The sequence below is a fragment of the Stenella coeruleoalba genome (genome assembly GCF_951394435.1).
Source record: "Stenella coeruleoalba genome assembly, chromosome: 9".
NCBI lineage: Eukaryota > Metazoa > Chordata > Mammalia > Artiodactyla > Delphinidae > Stenella > Stenella coeruleoalba.
In genome coordinates this window covers 20,217,416-20,238,407 of record NC_137155.1, presented here as the reverse complement: position 1 = coordinate 20,238,407, position 20,992 = coordinate 20,217,416, and the positions used below count along the sequence as shown (strand labels likewise).

The following is a 20,992-nucleotide window of genomic DNA, read 5'->3' as shown; positions in this document are numbered from 1 at the left end:
CTCGCTGCTACTTTCTACTTAAGTACTACTAATAAAATACCACCACCCTGAAATTGGGCTGAATAGGCCCAAGCCACTGCCTGCTTCTGCCCCGGTGATGACCTTGAACCTTCTCAGGTGACCCAGCTAGTAATACCTCTCTCTAGCCAACTGGTTTCTAAAGTTTACTGCACAGTGGACTCACCTGGGGATTAACAAACAAACAAACAAACAAAAGAAACCCCAAACGCCTAGCACGCACATGTCATATGCAGCATAGTTTGGAAACCATTGGTCCAGCAACATCTCCACGCCTCTTTAAAAAACAAATCCTCCCTCCCTCTCTGTCTTCCGCCGCGAGGGTGCAAGTCGAGGGCTCGCGGCCCGGCTGGGTCTGGTCCCCGCGCCCTCGTCGCTCCCCCTCCCCCCATCCCCCCGCCGGCCCAACGTGCGCAGCTCGAGGCTCACGTGCGCGGCGCGGGCCGGGCCGGGAGGAGGCGGTGCTGGGGCTTCTCCCGCTCGGCCGCGGCGGAACCGAAAGCGGCGGGCGGGGGAGAGGAAGGAAGGGCGGGCGCGGGGTGCGGTGGCGCGCGGAGGGCCGGGAATGCCCGCGGCGCAGGGCTCCAGAGCTGCCCGGTGGCCGCGTCCGGGCAATGGCCCTCCGTCTGGTCTCCGACTTCGATCTCGGGAAGGACGTGCTCCCGTGGCTGCGGGCACAGCGGGCGGCGTTAGTGGCCGCTGGGGCCGGAGGCGGAGGCCCAGGTGCTGTAGGCGTGCGTCGGGGAGGGGTGGGGCGTGGATGTGGGGGGGGGGTTAGGCAGGGGCAGTGGAGGCGGGGGAGTTGGAGTCCTTCATACCTAGGTGTTCCCGGGCTGGGCCGGGGTGGTTGGTGGGCACCGCCAGACGCGCAGCCTGTGCCCCCTGCTAGCCTGTGAAGGTTGGTGCTGAAGGGGTGACCTTCCCCTCTTCGGAGTCTGGGCTTTGCCACCCTCAACCGGGGCCACTGGCTGAAGGGCGGAGGGACAGCCCCCGGGGCAAGGTGGGCAAGGTCTCGGTGGCGGAGTTGTACTGCTTTTTTTTTAAACATCTTTATTGGAGTATAATTGCCGTACAATGGTGTGTTAGTTTCTGCTGTATAACAAAGTGAATCAGCTCTACGTGTACATATATACCAATATCCCCTCGCACCCTCCCTATCCCACCCCTCTAGGTGGTCACTGCTTCTTCTAGCTAGTTCCAGCTAGAACTCCTCCAGCTTCTGGCTTAAGGGTTGCGCACAGTAAGTCACCTTCAGTAGAAAGGCTGGGTACCTTGGCATCATCTCATCAGAGCAGGGCGTGGAGGAGCAGCTGCCCAGACTCTGCAACTCCTCCGGCACAAGGCTGCAGGGGGTGGGGGAGGGTCGTTCTCTATGCTTTATTCATATCTCACCTGCCTAAAAAGATTCATCACCTGGGTAGGGGTTCCACCAAGACTGGAGGCTACTGGAAGTTCTCGCGTTATGAGAAAGAAAAGATGAATCATGGCCGCCAGGAAAACCACCGTATAAATACTTAACAGCTGCACGGTTTGTCCCCACGTTTGTGAGACGTGTTTCTGGGTGAACAGTATCCGTGATTTAGGGGACATGCCACTTCGGATGTGAAGTGCGAGAGGGTAGGGGTCTGCTTTCAGGTTGTGAGCAATGAACTGAGAGCCCACTGTTTTCCAAAGCATCAAGCCCGTCACCACCAACCCAGAGACCACCTGTGCCGGCCAGCAAGAGGCGTGAGACCAAGTGATCCTCGGGTGTCCTGCCCAACTTCCTCAGGGTGAATTGGAATACATTCTGGGCAGTTGAGCCTTTGATTTTCATCTGTCTCAAAAATCCTTTGTTTTGATTTTGATAAGAGAGTGGAAAGTCACTTTCGAGCCTTCCCAGCATTGATCAACCAAAACTTTAAAGAAGGGGAACTCTGTGATTTCCCAGGTTGTTTTTCAAGAAGAAACGTTTGCTGGAAATAATGTTGCATCTTCAGGGCTTAGGTTCAGGTTCAAAGAAACGATACCCTGGATCCCAGTTGTGCACAGGAGCTAGCCACTTCAGTGTGTTTACCTCTTTTTTTCCCCATCTGGTTTTCCTTAAACACTTAGACTTGCTGGAGGGCATTTTTTGGAGAGGTCCATCAAATTACCCATATCTACAACTCCTTTCCCCTTATCGCTGGAGAAAATTTTCTGTCCTATGGCTTTAGCAGAATATTTGTAGGGTTCCTTGTCTTGGCATGTTAGTTGTTGGTTCCAAACAGGGAGTCATGTTTGTGTAGCTCAAGGCTCCAGTTTGACTAGTGAGTTTGACAAACGACTAGTGTCATTATTAGTAAAGCTTCACTTTGGGGGATTTTTTAAAAGTCTCCTGAATGTCTAAAGAGCTTTTGAAGATTTATGGTTTCTACCACAAAGTGGTCCTTCCTCTGGACCTCCACCTTATAGAGCTAAGTGGCAAGTGTCTGAAAATGAGAAGTTAGATGAAGTGTGAAATGCCACAGTCTTATGTTTCAGTAATGTGTGTTGTGATTGAAAAGCTGTGTGTGAGCCAGTTAGATTTTGGCTTCCTTGTGTCTTTCACACATCTGTGAAGACATAGAAACTTGTGTGTTGACATTTCACCAAACAGCAGATACCCCTGGGTCCTCAGAAACTAAACTTACTAGAAATACCAGATTTTTCTGATATTGGTAGTATTTTGCTCCTGCAGAGCACCTTGGCAAGATATTAGCCCTATTATACTAAAAGAAATTGTTATTTCTGAAACTCACCAGTGGGTGGTAGCTCAAAAAAACCACAAGTTAATTATTCTGCTGCTGTAATTTGTAGCACTGGCAGGGGAATGTGGGATTCTATTTTATTCCTAGCACAGCTATTACTCCACACATTTGTGCAAATTATTTTCCTTTCAAAGTCTCGGCTTTTCAAATGTAAATTATGAATAATTATACCATTGTAAAGTCTCCTCTCTGCACACTTGCTCTCTAAATTTGAAGCCTTAATATTTTTACATCAACAAATACAACTGAAGATTTCTTAGGGGTGTTAAGTAGTACTCCTGATGTATGACATATTTCTGGCAAAATAGCCACAGAGCTGGGCTAAGTCAGCCAGGACAGAAATTCAGTGCATATATGATAGCATTTTAGTCAAAAAGGGGTTAAGAAGTAAGGAGACCAGATTTGGTTACTGCATGTGTTTCTTGTTCTAGGTTGAACTTTGGGAAAATTATTTCTCCTGAAATAAAGGAAGAAAATATTTGTTCTTTAAAAATTAAAATTTATACAAAAGAATATTTTTAACACATCTAAGCTATAAAAATAAAAAAAAGCAAAACTGTGTACCCACCTTAAAAATAGAATAATATCAAGACTTTTGTAGGCTCTTTGTCTCCCTATTTGATCCTGTTGCTCTCCGTATCCCTCATCTGTAAGTTGTTACCTACAACCACTTAAACTTTTATATTTTAACATTTCTTTGATTCTATTTGTAGTTTTAACCCATATGTATATCTCCCTAAGCAAAATATCATTTCATTTTGCTTGTTTGTGAACTTTAAGTAAATGAAAGAACACTATATGTATTCTTTTCATTTTTTTTCTTCTCAGTAGTGTAAGATTTATCCATGTTGACTGCTGTAGGTCGTTAATTTTCACTGCTGTATAGTATTCCATTTGTGTGACTATACAACACTATGGTGGACATGGAGATGCAGTGCTTAGATCTTCCTATCAAGAAAGGGCTTGTCCCAGGTGCTGTACGTGTGGGCAGCAGATAGCCCTCAGCTGTCAGCGCCTTCAGGGATGGCCTCGGCAGAGGGTTGTGTCACCCAACTTTATGCCCCTTTAGTTTAGGTATGGCCTCCTTTAATGAGAGGGTGAGGTGGGGTATAAAGGCCTGGGCATTTTGACTCACATGGGACAACTCTGACAATTCATTTCAGTTCTAGAGCTTCCCCAGTGGAGGACCCCAAGGTCACCTGAGGCCACTGGGCCTTCATTGTAACTTGACTTCTTCCCCAGCCTGGTCCTGCTTCCTTCTCCTTCCTGCTACAGGTGTTAATCCCACTTTAGTAAGCACTCCCTAGTAAATACCCTGCATACGAAACTATCTCAGGATGTTTCCTAGGAAACCCAACTTACTTATCTTCATCCCAACAGTGACATTTGGGAGGTTTCTGGGGTTTGCTGTTACAGTCTATGCTTTTACTAACCTGGTGCGTACTTTACATGTTTCTCTAGGATGGATGTCTGACTTTAGAGTTGCTGAGTCACAGGCTATGCACGTCTTCACTTTTCCTGGGTAGTGCCAAATTGTTTTCTAAAGTACTTGTACTTATTAACTACCCCATTTGTGGTATAGAAATGTTTTTGGTACTCTGTATCTTCACAAGCTCTTAATTTTTCCAGATTTTAAATTTCTTGTCAAACTGGTGGGTCTAAACGTTACTTCATTGTGGTTTGAGGTTGAACATCTCTATATATTTACTGGCTATTTGAGTTTCCCCTTCTATGGGATGTTGGTTCATCCTTTTGTCTATTTGTCTGTTGTGGCTTTTTTTAATATTGATTTTAAGGCATTCTTCATTGTGGATTCTAGTCCCTTGTTCATCATATATGTTGCAGATATCTTCCCTCAATCTCTTGGTTTTTTCAGTTTGTGATTACCTTTGATAAACAAGAGTTCTTGATTATAATGTAGTCTAATTTATGAGTCTTTTCCTTTACGGTTTGTGGGTTTTGGATATTTTAAAGAAATTTAGAAGTCATGAAGACATTTTTATGTTAACTTCTAAAAGCTTTAAAGCTTTTTTCTTTGAATTTTGTTATCTTTTTATCCATCTGGAATTTATTTTTGTAATATGATGTAGGAATCAAATAAGGGGACACCAGAACCTTCAAAAGTAGCCCTGATATTTGCTATTTTTAAGCTGGGTGGTGGTTATATGATTTTGTTTTGTTATTTATAGCTTACAGGTGTTAATATATTCTTTTGTAAATTGCATTGTTTTTCTGTGTTAATAGCTAGTAGTTCTAGTGTCACTAACCAAGTAGCCCTACCTTTTCTCACTGACAGCAAAACCACTTCCTTCACACATCAAGTTTCCATATGTGTGTGAGTCTTCTTTTCTGGGCTTTTAATTTTGTTCCATTGGCCAATGTTAGACGAAGACATCTTAGTAACTATCTTTCTGTTAAGTCTTGATAACTGGTAGAGTAAGTCTTCTCACATCAGTCATCTTCAGGATCATCTCTGGCTATTCTATGCTCCTTGTTCTTACATATATATTTTGGAATCAGCCAGTTAGATTTCACCAAAATCTGTTGGATTTTTGATTTGAGTTGCATTGAATCTGTGGATCAGCTTGGGGAGAATTGGCATCTTTACAATATTAAATCTTCCCAACTATGAATAAAGTATAGCTTGTTGTTTATTTAGAGCTCCTTTATGATTCTTAAGAAGTCTTAGAATTTTCTCCATGAAGGTTTTTGCCAGATTTATTCCTGGGTTGTTATTATTTTTTGTTGCTCTCATAAATAGCACATTTAAAAACATTATAAGTTCTAACTATTACTGGTATGTAGCAATATAATAGATTTTATATATTAATTTTTCTGTCTAATGCTTAATCCCCTCTTGGAATGTATCATATCTTCAGAAAATTAAGAAAAAGTCTCCAGTATGTAAATTTTCTAAGGTTTAAATGTCACGTATATTTAAGACCAGAAATAATGTAGGTTTTCTTGCCTATATCTCCTTGCCTGCTTCAATTAGTATTAGATTGATGAATTTATTAGAATTTATTAATGTTCCAGATTGATTAATCTTTCAAATACTGTAGTTATTCATTTTTTCCAGGGAAGTGATATATTTTACCAGTTATCTGACTCAAGAGTAATGCTTTTATTGTTGCCTCCTAGATACCCCCAGACAGATTTGGGGGCCAGAGGATTGGCTTAGTCACATTGTTTTTGTTTATTGTTTTACTCTTCTCTCACCACTGTCCTTCCTTTTCACTTTTCCTTCCCCTACCTTCCTAGTCTCCTTTTCTAATTCTTTTCTGTCTTTATTGCTTAACTAATCACCCCATCCTTGATTTTTCTCATTTTATTCAGAATATGAAATATAAATCATATAATAATGTTTACTTCATACGTTTAGAAATTATAATATCTGGTCCTGTTGAGCAGGAGGTTTTATGTGAATTATTTACAGAATAGAAATGTCATAGGATAATTATATCTTAGCACTCTTTGATCTCTGTTTTAGGAACTAGTTCAAATTTTTGTATAGGGCTGTGAGACTCCCTCCACCCCCATAGTCATTGGAAAGAAAAGAAATACTTTTATTTGATTTTTGTCTCATAGCAGTTGGAAACCAAATTTACATATTTGACAGACATATTCTTTTAAAGTGAAATCACTCGTGTTTGGCAAAGAATACATTGAAGTGGACGAGACTTATCTGGCAAACCAGCCTTTTTTTTTTTTTTTTTACAAATTTACCCTAAAGTTTATTTGAAAAGATAAAAGGATGAGAATAGCCATGAAAGGAGAGTGATCACAGAGGACTTGACCACCAAATATTAAAAAGCATTATAAAGCTGTAATCAAAGCAATGTGGCATTGACTTAATAATATGTAGACGGGTCAATGGAACAAGAATAAATAGTTCAGAAATATACATAGGGGTTTACTACATTATAAGTGTGGCATTTCAGAAAAAACATAATTCAATAAATGGCATTTGAACAACTGGGTAACCATTTGTAAACAAAGTATAATGACAATTGTTATCTCATACTGTATACGTATGAGTATAAATACATAAATAAATTTTAGTTGGATCAAATATATAATTAAAAAATAAAAACACAAAAATTGTAGAAAAAAATATACCAAGCATTTATATAATCTCAGGGTAGGAAAGACAATTCTGTGTATAACATCAAAGATAGAAACTATAAATGAAAATATAGGGTTTTTTTGAATTTTATTATTTTTTTTAATACAGCAGGTTCTTATTATCTGTTTTATACATATTAGTGTATACATGTCAATCCCCATCTCCCAGTTCATCCCACCACCAGCTCCCCACCCCCACTGCTGCTTTCCCCCCTTGGTGTCCATAGGTTTTTTTCTCTACATCTGTGTCTCTATTTCTGCCTTGTGAACTGGTTCATCTGTACCATTTTTCTAGATTCCACATATATGCGTTAATATATATTTGGTTTTTTCTTTCTGACTTACTTCACTCTCTATGACAGCCTCTAGGTCCATCCATATCTCTACGAATGACCCAATTCTGTTCCTTTTTATGGCTGAGTAATAGTCCATTGTATATATGTACCACATCTTCTTTTTTTTTTAAATAAATTTATTTATTTTATTTATTTTATGGCTGTGTTGGGTCTTCGTTGCTGTGCGTGGGCTTCTCATTGTCGTGGCTTCTCTTGTTGTGGAGCACGGGCTTTAGGCGCCCAGGCTTCAGTAGTTGTGGCACTTGGGCTCAGTAGTTGTGGCTCGTGGGCTCTAGAGCGCAGGCTCAGTAGTTGTGGCACACAGGCTTAGTTGCTCCGCGGCATGTGGGATCTTCCCGGACCAGGGCTCGAACCCGTGTCCCCTGCATTGGCAGGCAGACTCCCAACTACTGCGCCACCAGGGAAGCCCTGTACCACATCTTCTTTATCCATTCATCTGTCGATGGGCATTTAGGTTGCTTCCATGACCTGGCTCTTGTAAATAGGGCTTCAGTGGACACTGGGGTGGCAAACCAGCTTTAATTTTACATGAGCTGTGACTCACCAACACCTTTAATATCTAGATACTCTCCGTTTTTTTAGTAGGTTTACTTATGCAAGTATTTATCAGAATGCTACATTTTTCCTTCATGAACTCTGATTTCACTGAACTGGAAAATTAAACCACATTTCCTCATTTGAAATTGCTAAACTTCCTCTTCTGGACTTTCCAGAGTTGAACTAGTGGGAGAAGAGTCAGAATGAATAAGCAAAGAGGTTATTGAATAAGTCTTTTAAAAGGGTGTGTCTAAAACATGAGCAACTAATCCGGGGAGGAAGGGCCAATGGGTTTATAGTGTGTGGTGAGACCCTGGTCTCTGGCTTAACAACATTGCTAAATTTATCGAATGCAAATATCCTTCAGATGAGAACCATGTACTTAACTGCAGGATTATTTAAGACTGCAATTCTTACTCCCTAACAGACCCATGAAGGCATTATTTTTATTATGTCTTTCTACTCTGGTTACATTATAAGCAGGTCCTAGTTATGCTATCTAATGAATATTGTTTAATGTATATTATTTATAAATATGTAGTTCACTGGTTCTCAGCCCTGGCTGCACATTAGAATGACAAGGGAAACTTAAAAATACAGACACCAGGGAGTAGGGCCCTCACCAGCTCAAAAAAATTAGGATATTTGGGACAGGGCTTGGACATCCATGTTCTTTTAAAATCTCCCCTGATGATTCTAACACGACACAAGCATTGAGAACCATTGATTTAATGGAATAAGCATATATCATGTGTTGCAATCTGCACTTGTTGGAGAATTTTTTTCTCTTAGTATTTTCGTGATTTGGAAATAGATGTGCTTTTGCAAGGAAATTGGATTTTCTTAGCAAGATTCTTGTAAAGAAGTTTCTTATCTTAGTTGAAACCTTTTAAGTGTACTTTTGAGACGGTCTCTTCCAGCATCCTTATAATCTTGAAAGAAAAAAAAAAATGCTTCTCAAAATATTGACACATTGCATTCCAGGAGTTTTGAGTCATGTGCAGGATGAAAAGAAACTCACTGAAATCCTCTTTAGGTGTCTGCAAAATCCACCTTAAAGGATTTTTCAGTAATTATCCGTGTTCCCATTGTGAGTATGATACTGTGATGATACTTAACTAAGGAAACTTAGTTCATTCTGTTTACCTTTTCCTAGGCTTGAAATTAGTCTGTGCCACTTTTTCAATATATGGTATTGGCCAAATATCTTAACTTCATTGAAACTCAGTTGTTTTACCCATACAATGGGCCTGTAGTACCTTATACAGTATGATTGAGATAGCAATGAGAACTCTGTAAATTATGAAGTGCTGTTCAGCAGTAAGCTAATTGAATCATACTGTTATCCTAAGAGACCAAGTGATTATTCTTATTTTTTTTAATATTGAGAATAATGTGTCTGATACCTCAATATACATTGAAAAGTGTATATACCCATATATAAGCAACACTTACCCCCTTCTTTGCCCTGCCCCCTGAAGAGCCAGGCAGCTTCTTCTTGTGAGGAGTTGGCAAGAGAGATCTCAGGATGATTCCTAAGTTCTCACTGAACCATCTCTAAAGGTTTTCCACTCCCAGCTCCAGTGCAGGGGTTGAGCTCACCAATTATCCTGATTTTGTGTCTTGATTTTTCCTTTTTAATCAGGAATACAAACTGAAATTTGCTCTGATTTATAGGATATTTTGCATATGTTTTGTCTGAATATTGGAATTTGTCATAATCAACATAATATTTTAACATCTAATAACACTATTCTTGTGTGGGGAAAATGAGTCAAGTTGAAGCAATTTAATTTTGAGGAAATTGGGGATATATACTTTTCTTCCCCATTAATGATGATAATTATCAATGCTGTTTCTAACCAGTGTTTAAATCCTTTAACTGTAGAAATCGGAGGAATATCCAAAAATTTTAGAAGAAAAATGATGGTCCATTAACTTACAAGTTAAATGTTTTGTGTAAAAAATCTTTATATCCTTTGTCAAATATGGCCTTCATACAGAAAAGTACACAAATCACAAGTGCCACTCAGTTAATTTTCACAAAGTGAGGCACACCCATGGAACTGGCACTCAGAGCCGGAAGGAGAAAATTAATAGAACCCCAAAGGTCCCCTTCATACTCCTTTCCAGCAATCACTCATCTAGCGCAATAGATTCTTTTTGCCAGATTTTGAAACTTGTGTGTAAATTAAATCATACAGTTTGTACCTTTTTTGGGAGGGGTGAGTATGTGGGCTTCTTGTACTCATTTATGGTGTATGTTATAGCAAGTTAATTCATTTTTATTGTTGTATAATACTCCATTGTTTGAATATACCACAATTTATTCATTCTTTGCTTGATGGATATTTTGGGTTTCCAGTTTTGACTATTATGAACCATAGTGCTATATTTATTTACTTATTTATTTTTGGCTGCTTTGGGTCTTTGTTGCCATGTGCAGGCTTTCTGTAGTTGCAGCGAGCGGGGGCTACTCTTCGTTGCGGTGCGTGGGCTTCTCATTGCGGTGGCTTCTGTTGTTGCGGAGCACAGGCTTTAGGCACGTGGGCTTCAGTAGTTGTGGATCGTGGGCTCTAGAGCTCAGGCTTAGTAGCTGTGGCTCACGGAGTTAGTTGCTCCGCGGTATGTGGGATCTTCCCGGACCAGGGCTTGAACCCGTGTCCCCTACATTGGCAGGCGGATTCTTAACCATTGCGCCACCAGGGAAGTCTCTGAACCATAGTGCTATAGATGTCATATGTGTTATTTGCCACAATATGTGTATACTTCTTATGAGATATATGTACAAGGGCAATTTTTGAGCCATATATATTCAGCTTCAGTAGATTCTGCTGGTTTTTTCCAATGTGTACACTTCCATTAGCAAGGCTCCCTTGAGGTACTTCCTAATCACTGCTCCTTTCCTCTTCCCTAAAGGTCATTACTAGTCTGATCTCTAATAAAATAGATTAGCTTTGCTTGTTTTTAAACTCTATGTAATGGTATGATCAGTATTCTTTTGTATTTGGCTTTTCACTAATATTGTATTTGTTAGATATGTTTGTAAACATCTACTAAGTATTAACTTGCTATTATTGTTTCAGGTGTTTTAGAAAACAATTATGAGAGCTTACGTGTACTAAATGTTGAAAGAAATGGAAATATTATTTACACCTATAAGGTATGCCTATATTCTTTTTTTAAATTGTGGTAAAATATACATAACATAAAATTTACCATTTTAACCATTTCTTTTTTTACAGAGTTTTATGCTGTATCTTACTGAGGGGTAGTGAATAAGACCTGTTGGTATTTAATCTTTAACATATGACATTTTTTATTTTGTGAGATTGAGTAGGGTAATTGAAATTCAGTCTTATGAAATATTTTCTCTTTTTTAAATAAAAAACTACACAGTGTCTGACACAGTGCTCAAATGTTTTGAATAGGTAAACAGTTTCATTTTCTACAGGAAAAATGCCAAGTAAGAGATGTTTAAACCTAATTAATGTTAAATTTTTATCTTTGAGAAAATATTAAATATTATTACTATACATCATCTTTTCAAACTTATATATGCTCAGACTTTTGAGGTATTAATATTTGACAGTGTGTTTTCAATATTAATTGTTCTAAGGAAAGAAAATTTAACTTTACAGATAACTTTACCGTAGTAGTGAAAAGTGGAAGAATGATAACAGTGGTCAGTTTGCTTTGCACAGTTGTATTACTGTACTTTTTTTTTTTTGCTTAAAAAAAGTTATTTTAAGTTGTATCTATGAGGATGCTGCGTTAAAGGAGTTGTACGATTCAAAAAGTTTTACTTATAAGAATATCAGGGACTTGTTCTGGCCACTTTCAGTGACCGTCATTTATATTCTCTTACAGAAATAAATGGAAGTACAAAAAGATTCGCTCCTTCACCATGCTCAGTCCTAGGAGACAGGGTCCCCCAGACTCACTGAGCTGTACATTCTTATTGCCTTTCACTCTTTGATCCATATGACCAGCAGAAACAGGTTCAGTCCCTCTCTGACATGCACAGCAGGCTACCTTTAGAGTGCTTGTTGCTAATACTGGTTGAATTATTGCAGGTTTCTTTTAAAACTAGTAACTTCCTAAACAATGACATTTAATAAACATCTAGTTAATTTTTTCTTTTCAGGATGATAAGGGAAATGTCTTCTTTGGATTGTATGATTACCAGACCAAACAAAATGAGGTAAAAATCACCATAGATTATAGTTACTTATTGGTTACTTTCCTGCTATTCAAGTTTTCCCTTCTTTCTAGATACAACTTCTTATTTCATTTTATTTTCTAAAAATTTAGTTTATATTTCTTTGCTTCCTTCTCTTCTCCCTTTACCATTATCTTAAAAAAAAAAAAATGTGTAAGGAGTCCTGGAACAAAATGTCACCTGGTCTCTTAGTCCTTTGAGATTTAAGCCAAGTTGGCGCAAACCAATTATCCAATGTTCTGTAGGAATGTAGGAAGTCCAACGCCTTCCCCGGATTTGTGTGCTCCCAGAAGCTTAGGATCTCATAATGACCTCTGGCTCTGACTTCTGATTCTGCGTAATCTTCACTGTTCTTGCTTTTCATTACTTCTCAAAGCTCCAGGTTTAGAACCAGCCTCCTTTTCTTAATCTTTCCTCAAACTACTCACGTAAGACATTGATTAACGTGACAGGCTTGTCTAATTCTTGGGGCAAATGGGAGGGAGTCACTTTGTGCCTACATAAAAACAATTTACCAGTATTGAGGGACTCAGAAGTCTATAAATGTACACTGGCACAGAAGGCGCTCCAAAACACATTATTACATGAAAAAAGCAAGTTGCCAGAATAATACATTCCGTTTATGTTTAAAAAACTTGCAAGACAAATATGTACGTGCATAAATATATATTAAAAACTCATTTTGAATGATCTGGAAGGCTACGGAGCAAATTACAAACATGTTTCCTTTTCAGAGGAAATTGGAATTGGGTGAATGTAATGGAGAACATAGACTTTTTATTTGGTAGTGTTCGCATGTCTTAAATGCTGAGACTCTCCTTGTGTGTTATTTATTAATTAAAAGGATAAAACACTGAAAACTTAAGTGTATACATTCATGACTCTTCTTACTTATAAATAAGAATCCCTCAGTTAGAGCAAGAGTCAAAGGAAACCAAAATTTCTCACATGAATTCAGAGCCTTCTTATTAACTCAAAGTTCCCTTTTCCTGACTTTTCAACATTTTCTATCAACTTCTGGCCACTGGATTCTAGTATGTTCTCAGTGGTTCTTTAGTCTGCAGGTACTAATTACCTTCGTAATAGTTCTGCAGTCACTGTTTCTCTTAGCCTGCTCTCTCCTGAAGTCTAAGGCTCTATCTTTCCTTATCCTCTAAGTGTATTTTAAGAGACTTTACTTAATATGACTGTGATTGGCTCCAGTTCCTCAATCTGCACCTCACATCCTCCTTCTGCATGAACATTTTAGTTTTCTTTACTATTCCAGGAAATGGAATCTTGCAACAATCAAACAGCAAGAAAATAAAAATAAAGATTAAATAAAAAAGAAGACTGCTTTGCCAGTATTCTAAATACAGAGTCCTTTAGGGGATGCACTTGTGACAGTCTGTTAGACATAGTTAATGATGTCATAGTCATGTAAATTGATTAGTTACTTGCCTCAATAATCATAATAGCTAACACTTGAGTACTTATAATGTGTGGCAGACATTGTAGTAAGTACTTTCACATGGATTATCTAACTCACCACTTCTAACGATCTCCTGAGATAGGTTGTATTATGATTTCAGTTTTACTGATGGGAGGATAGAGAGGTTGAATAACTCATCTAAAGTCACACAGCTAGCAAGTGGCAGAGTTAGGATTTGAACCTGGGTCTAGCTTGGCTCCAAGTTCTATGCTCTTAACCACTATACTATATTGTCTCATGGTTAAGTTTCAGTGCCAAGATGGCCTACAATAGCAAACTTTTTTCTTAAAAAATAATCTGAAACTTCTCAGTATGGATGAACTGGTTCACTGGTGGTTCTTTAATAAAATGCTTTACCACAGTGATACTTGCTAGAGAGCTGAATGGGAATTGCATTCATGAAATTGTTGTTTAACATGAAACTCCACATTAAAAAATACTTCTGTTTTAATAGCATCTCTATACATTTGAGAAAGACTTGCAAGTTGTCAGTTGCTCAGTCAACAGGGAGAGAACTTTGCTGGGTAAGTTGAACTCTTTCATTGCTACAATTCAAGAACTAAACTACATTTTTTTAGTTTCAAAGTATTGAATTTTTGCAATATTTGATCATTCTATAACAATGGTTTTCTGGGAGAAGATGCACTTGGGAGATTAGATTTGAAATAAAGAATCTGTAGAGTGTATCTACAAAAAAGAATACTTTGTATTTCACCTTAATCATCCACTGACAGCTTTGAGCCCTCACTTATTTTGGGTATAAAATGGTAAACTGTTAAAGCCGCTGTATGGATCATTTGCTACTGGATTATTTTTTTCTTTTTCCATTAGCTGCAAGTTTAGTTCAAGCTGCTAAAGAGGGAAGAAGGAATGAGCTTCAACCAGGTAATGAAATTACAGTTTTTAGTACTTATTGAGAGATGAAGATTTATTGAACTACTGTCAAATTGCAAGCATTTTTATAAATAGCTTTATCTCAGAATAAAAAGGCAAAGGTCATGTCAAGCATGAAAAAGAGGTTTCTTTACATTTTTTCCAAGTAAACAAGAAAGTACAGAAAATAATATAACAGTGAATAACAGAAATATTAAAAAGGCAATTAGCATCTGCAGACTGAACATGGAGAACACACTAGAAACCCTACAGGCAGAAGCTGGTACAAAAGGTTGGGAAGACGTTAGTATTGCTTGGAGAATGCCATTTTATCCTGATATCTGGTGAACTTCTAACCAGCACATATTGCATTATGAATAGTCCACGAATTCTAAATAAAAATCAGTTCTACTCATTTGCCGAGGCCCACTGCACAGTTGATTACTTATATGATTCCCACCCTCACTTCCTTTTAACATTTTTTATCATCCATCTGTTCAGAACTCAACAAATATGGAGTGTCTGCAGTGGGTCAGGCTCAATGCACAGCGCTGGGGATACAATGGATGCAAGAGAGGAGTGGCGATTGCCCACACGGCGAGCTATAGGGTCTAGTGGTAGGCGGGGTGCCCCATGAGATATGTGTCCCGTCTCAGAAGTTAGGCAATAAGCCTAGTGGGACCAGCTTTTCAATTTATCAAGAGAAGTATGGACTATTATGTAAAATTTTAATTTTTAAATGTTGGCCCAGATATATATTTTTTAAGTAAATAAACTTATTTATTTATTTATTTTTGGCTGCGTTAGGTCTTTGTTGCTATGCATGGGCTTTCTGTAGTTGCGGCGAGCGGGGGCTACTCTTTGTTGCGGTGCATGGGCTTCTCACTGAGGTGGCTTCTCTTGTTGCGGAGCACGGGCTCTAGCCTTGTGGGCGCCAGAGCGCAGGCTCAGTAGTTGTGGCACACGGGCTTAGTTGCTCCGTGGCATGTGGAATCTTCCCGGACCAGGGCTCGAACGCGTGTCCCTTGCATTGACAGGTGGATTGTTAACCACTGTGCCACCAGGGAAGTACCAGCCCAGATATTTAAAAAAAAGTTCTCTTCAGGCAATGATAACCGCCTGTGGCTGGATCCAGCCTGTGGACTACCATTTTTCAACCTCTGGTCAGGTAGATCGCATGTCAGTCTCTTTCTATTCCTATCCTGCAGTGGTTTCCGTCTCTTCTGTTTGTTTGGCACTTAAGCTCCTTCTTTTGTTAGCAGACTTCCCACTCGGATGTATTTTCCTGCAGTGATGTGTGATGGAAAACCCTTTATAAATACTTTCCAGTGAGGCTTATGAGGCAGTCCTGGGCTCCCACAGAGCCAGCTTAGAGTGTCAAGGGAACCAGAGCTGAGTCTGGATGGGACCTTCTCAGGGACCTCAGCAGAACAGTTTATGAGAGACGTTGGTGGGCAGAAGGCTTTCCCTGAAGTCTCATCATTGTTTTACTCATCCTAACCTTCCCTCCTGCCATGTTATACTGAGAACCTCCGCAGTCCTCTTCCCTCTTCTGTGTCATGTCTTCCTCTGTTTTTTTTTTTTTTTTTTGGCTGTGTTGGGTCTTCGTTGTTGCATGCGGGCTTTCTCTAGTTGTGGCGAGCAGGGGCTACTGTTCATTGCAGTGACTTGTCTTTCTTGCGGAGCCCGGGCTCTAGGCTCACAGGCTTCAGTAGTTGTGGCTCTCGGGCTCTAGAGCGCAGGCTCAGTAGCTGTGGCGCACGGGCTTAGTTGCTCCGTGGCACGTGGGATCTTCCCAGACCAGGGCTCAGACCCGTGTCCCTTGCATTGGCAGGCGGATTCTTAACCACTGTGTCACCAGAGAAGTACTTCATGTCCTCCTTTTAGCATCCTCTGCTCCTCTTAGAATTAGGTGCAATGCTTAATTCAGAGATGATGGAAATGGACTAGCTGAAGCAAGATAGGTTCTAAAACATTGGTGTTCTGACTCCTAAAACAAGGGAATAGATGTGAGCCTGATCTCCTGGGCTAATAGCTGCTTGTGTTCATCCCAGTTATGAGGCTAGGCATCTGTACAGAACCTTGGATTAGGTCCCTGTGCCTCCCAGTTCTTTTTGAAACCTTATTCGTTTGAGCCTTAGAAGTTCCTTACTATGTTGGTAAACCCAGTAGAAACTATAATCTTTACATGATATTTACCATCTATGCGTAATCGTCATGCAGAAGAGTGGCGATTATGTATATCATAGAATGTACTTTCAGGCCAACTTTATTGTAAGTTTGATTTAGTTACAACATTAAATCCTATTCAGGTAATGTTACTAAGCTTTGAAAATTTGATGTACCTCTTGTGAAATTATCTGATCACATCTTTTAAAATAGTAGAATGAATAGTGTTAATTTTTGTATTGGAAACCCCATACTTTATCTTAGCTCACCTTTTATACCAGCCACCACACTGAGAACCAGCTCTGCCCAAATGTAATTTGACAGGCAGTGCCTCACCTCAGCTGCTCTACCTACTTCTCGCTTTTTGCCCAGAGCCCTTGGGAAAATCTGCTTACCAGCTGCATGTGTACCACCTGGAAGTATGTTTAGAAAGGATTTCCAATAGGATAAGCCATGACCAAACGGGGGACAAGGAGCTGAAGGATGAATACTCCCCCTTTCCAGCCCTCAAGTGGGTGATTCTGAGGTGCACTCCATGCAAGGTGGTCAGTCAATTGACAGTGCCCGTACACTGCATACCCTTCTTCCCTATTTCACTCTCCCCACTCCCTCGTGCCAGCACCTCGTGGCTAAAGTGATCCTGTGCCCTGAGATGACTTCTTGTTTTAGTTTGGGTTTCCCCCGTAAGTAGAGTCTGAGGCAAGTATTTGAGCCCAGTTAGTTTATTTGAGGGATAATCCTAGGAAACACTATTAAAGGAGAGTTTAAACAGAGATCTGAAAGGAGGGAGCAAGCGTGCGCCACGGGGAAGCACATTTCTGGCAGAACGGAACAGCCAGCGCAAAGGCCCTGAGACCAGAGTACTTGGTAAACTCACTGTTCAAGGATAGTGAGGTCAATGAGGCTGGAGTGGCATGAACAGCGGCAGAGTGGTGGGAACTGAGGCCAGCGGGAAATGAGGGTAAGGTGCAGACAGATCATGGAGACACTTACGAGGCCTTTTGTTCAGTTAAGATTTCAGAAATTATGTGACCAGAAAGACCTATAGGATCTATTGTAATGATTTGTCCTTTGAACAAATATTTTGCCTTTTGCAAAGACTTATTTTATCTGTCCCTGAATAACCTGATAAGCCATTTGATTATAAAATGTAGTTTGCCTCAAGGTATTAACACTCTGTTGCTTATAATGAGATTTTTCCATTGCAAATGAGACAAACTGTAACATCTCTCATATGAGCAAGATAGGGTTCCTTGGTCTACATACTTTACAGTAAGGTTTTTGTCAACAGTGCTTCTCTTATTGGCTGAGGCCGTGGCAGACTTAATGTTTTATTTAGAAAATGGGCTTCCACAGGGGCCAGGCTTAGGTGCCCCTTTCACTCTCCCCGGTGGAGTTATGTTTGCCCCAAGGTACAGCAGGTGCTTTGATTTCAGAGCTCTAATAACCAGAGCTTCTTCACAGCCAGATTCTACTGGACTCTTCCAACTTTGTCACCGTTTCACAACATGTACCTTCACCTGCTTCAGACCAGGTTCTTTCTGTTGCTCACTCTTCATCCTCCCAATGCCATGCCTATTCCTGTGCTTTAAAAATTTTTTTTTTAAATTCACTTTAAACAAAACAAAACAAAAATGTTCATCCATTTCTCCCCACCCCTCCTCTACCCCCACCTCCCGCAACCACCAGTCCGTTCTCTGTCTCTATAAGCTTGGTTTTGGTTTTGGTTTTGGTTTGGTTTGGTTTTTTTGATTCCACATATAAGAGAGATCATACGGTATTTGTCTTTTATTAAAGTAAAGTTGACTTACAATGTTGTGTTAGTTTCTGGTGTACAGCAAAGTGATTCAGTTATACATAATATGTATTTTTTCAGATTCTTTCCCTTTATACAAGGTTATTACAAGGTATTGAATATAGTTCCCTGTGCTGTACACTAAGACCTTGTTGTTTATCTATTTTATATGTAGTAGTATGTATCTGTTAATCCCAAATTCCTAATTTATCCCTCCCCAACTCCTTCCCTTCTGGTAACCGTAAGTTTGTTTTCTGTCTGTGAGTCTGTTTCTTTTCTGTAAATAAGTTCATTTGTATCATTTTTTTAGATTTCACATATAAGTGATATCATATGTTTGTCTTTCTCTGTCTGACTTACTTCACTTAATACAATAATCTCTGGGTCCAACCATGTTGCTGCAAATGGCGTGATTTCGTTCTTCGTTTGACTTACTTAGCATAGTACCCTTGAGGTCCATCCATGTTGTCCCTTTTTTTTTTTTTTTTTTTGCGGTATGCGGGCCTCTCACTGTTGTGGCCTCTTCCGTTGTGGAGCACAGGCTCCGGACGCGCAGGCTCAGCGGCCATGGCTCACGGGCCCAGCCGCTCCATGGCATGTGGGATCTTCCCACACCGGGGCACGAACCCGTGTCCCCTGCATCGGCAGGCGGACTCTCAACCACTGTGCCACCAGGGAAGCCCCATGTTGTCCCTTTTGATCCTGCCGCTCTCCTTCCCATGCCTGGACCTATCTGGCCCTTCAGTGATGCCCTCCCAGTTTCCATTGATAACTGGATTCTCTGAATTCTTGAGACAACTTTAAGCACTTCATGGAATCAGCACATTTTATGGATGAAAATGATTGTAGAAATGATCTGATTCTGTAGTTTTCCACTTTATTTTGTAAAAAAGCACTGGGAATTCCCTGACGGTCCAGTGGTTAGGACTTGGTGCTTTCACTGCCAGGGCCTGGGTTCGATCCCTGGGCAGGGAACTGAGATCCCGCAGGCCACACATTGGTGCGGCCAAAAACAACAACAACAAAAGCCCCCAAAGCACTAAGGCCTAGGAAAGCTTCATGATGTGCTGAAAAGTATATATTAGGTTAGTGGCAGATTTTAAACTAGAACCGATGTCTCTAGAATCCTAATCCAGAGTGCTTGCTGTTACACTATGGAATCACATGGTATGTTATTGAGAGACATTCCTGTTTGCACAATTACTCTTATCGTTAAACTACTTTTATTAGTTAAGTATCTGGGCTGCCCCAAAGAAGGAAAAAATTAGTGTAGGAAGATGGTTTTTGACCTTGATAATCCTCCCATTTTAAAGGCAAGTGCATTTAGCTGATAGCTGGTTATCTCATCTGGGAACAGATTCACTGACAAAAAGGCCAAGTAGAAAGTGATTCCTTATTTATCCAATGAGACGATTCCCTTGACTGCCCCCCAGAAATCTTTTTCCCCCAAAAGCTTTTAGGGCAAGAGATGAAACAGTCAAATATCAGCTTCTACTATTTACTATGTTAAACTAGTTATATACACTTAAAACAACATAATAAGGAAAATTACTTTTTTTCTCATTCTCACAGAACATTTTTATTCTATTTTTTTCCACAAGTATCTTTGACACCAATCTCTCTCTTATTCTTAGAGCCATTTTTTGAGTCATCAAGCAGATTCCCAAAGTACCTCACCTTTACCTTGTCCCAGTTATTAGAAATATAGCCCCTTTGAATTGTGAATGATCCTGTCACTGGATTTTTATTCTAAGCTACAAGTACCCGTCAGCCAAGCAATATGTGTTTTTCATTTGTTCTGTCGTTGTGTATTTGTGATCCCACATAATAACTCACTCACTGCTTTGCTTTTTTAGTAATCTCTAAAAAGGTGTGTTTACAGAGATATCCAGTCCTCAAAATTGTGAGGCAATATCCCAGAAATTGTTTTATATTCTTTGCCTTTTTTTTTCCTTTTTCTTAACATAAAGCAGTGCTGTTAGGTTACTTTCTTAAATAGTGAAAATAGTGAAAACTGGTACTGATTCAATTCCAGGCTGCTGCACCATCCCCAAATTGTAAATTATTATTCAAAATAAAGTCACCAAGTCAGAAAGAGAAAAACAAATATCTCATACTAACGCATATATGTGGAATGTAGAAAAGTGGTACAGGTGAACCAGTTTGCAAGGCAGAAATAGAGACGCAGATGTAGAGAACAAACGTATGGGCACCAAGCGGGGGTGGGGTGGTGGGATGAACCGGGAGAGTGCCATTGACATATATACACTAATATGTATAAAATAGATAACTAATAAGAACCTGTTGTATAAAAATAAATAAAATAAAATTCAAATAAAAAATAAATGACAATGTGTTGGCTTTCACAAGACTTAAAAATAGTTTTATGCATATGAAAAAAAAATAAATAAAGTCACCGAGAAAGCACCTGAGAATATTAGTCATTATAAGGACTCAAATATAAGGCAACTCCTTTTCTGAGAAGGGGAACGTTTGGCCTAAATTTGGATATCCCCATTCTAGCCTGTGTCCAACACTTCCTCCTAATTGCTTTCTTTTATGACATTAGCTCAGATGTGGCACTGAGGAAATAAGTGAGTCTTTATGCATGCAGCTCTGCAACCCTTCCCGAGGGAGGCCAAGCCCCTGTCCTAATTG

General features: G+C 39.8%; 1 protein-coding gene across 5 annotated transcripts in view; it reads left to right on the top strand.

Moving 5' to 3' along the window:
* Positions 1-330: 330 nt before the first annotated feature.
* The window catches only part of GSAP (gamma-secretase activating protein), an 89,561-nt gene continuing 68,899 nt past the window's right edge, over positions 331-20,992 (top strand). For 4 of the 5 annotated variants that reach the window (XR_013829804.1, XM_079931707.1, XM_079931706.1 and 1 more), the window contains exons 1-5: positions 331-741; positions 10,891-10,967; positions 11,952-12,008; positions 13,952-14,021; positions 14,329-14,382. Coding sequence is in view for 4 of the 5 variants with exons in the window: in XM_079931707.1 (XP_079787833.1) it covers positions 633-741; positions 10,891-10,967; positions 11,952-12,008; positions 13,952-14,021; positions 14,329-14,382 (367 nt within the window). In the remaining variant the exon portion in view is untranslated. Of the gene's footprint in view, positions 742-10,890; positions 10,968-11,681; positions 12,009-13,951; positions 14,022-14,328; positions 14,383-20,992 lie in introns of those variants that run through there. The other variant, XM_079931708.1, reaches the window with a different exon arrangement.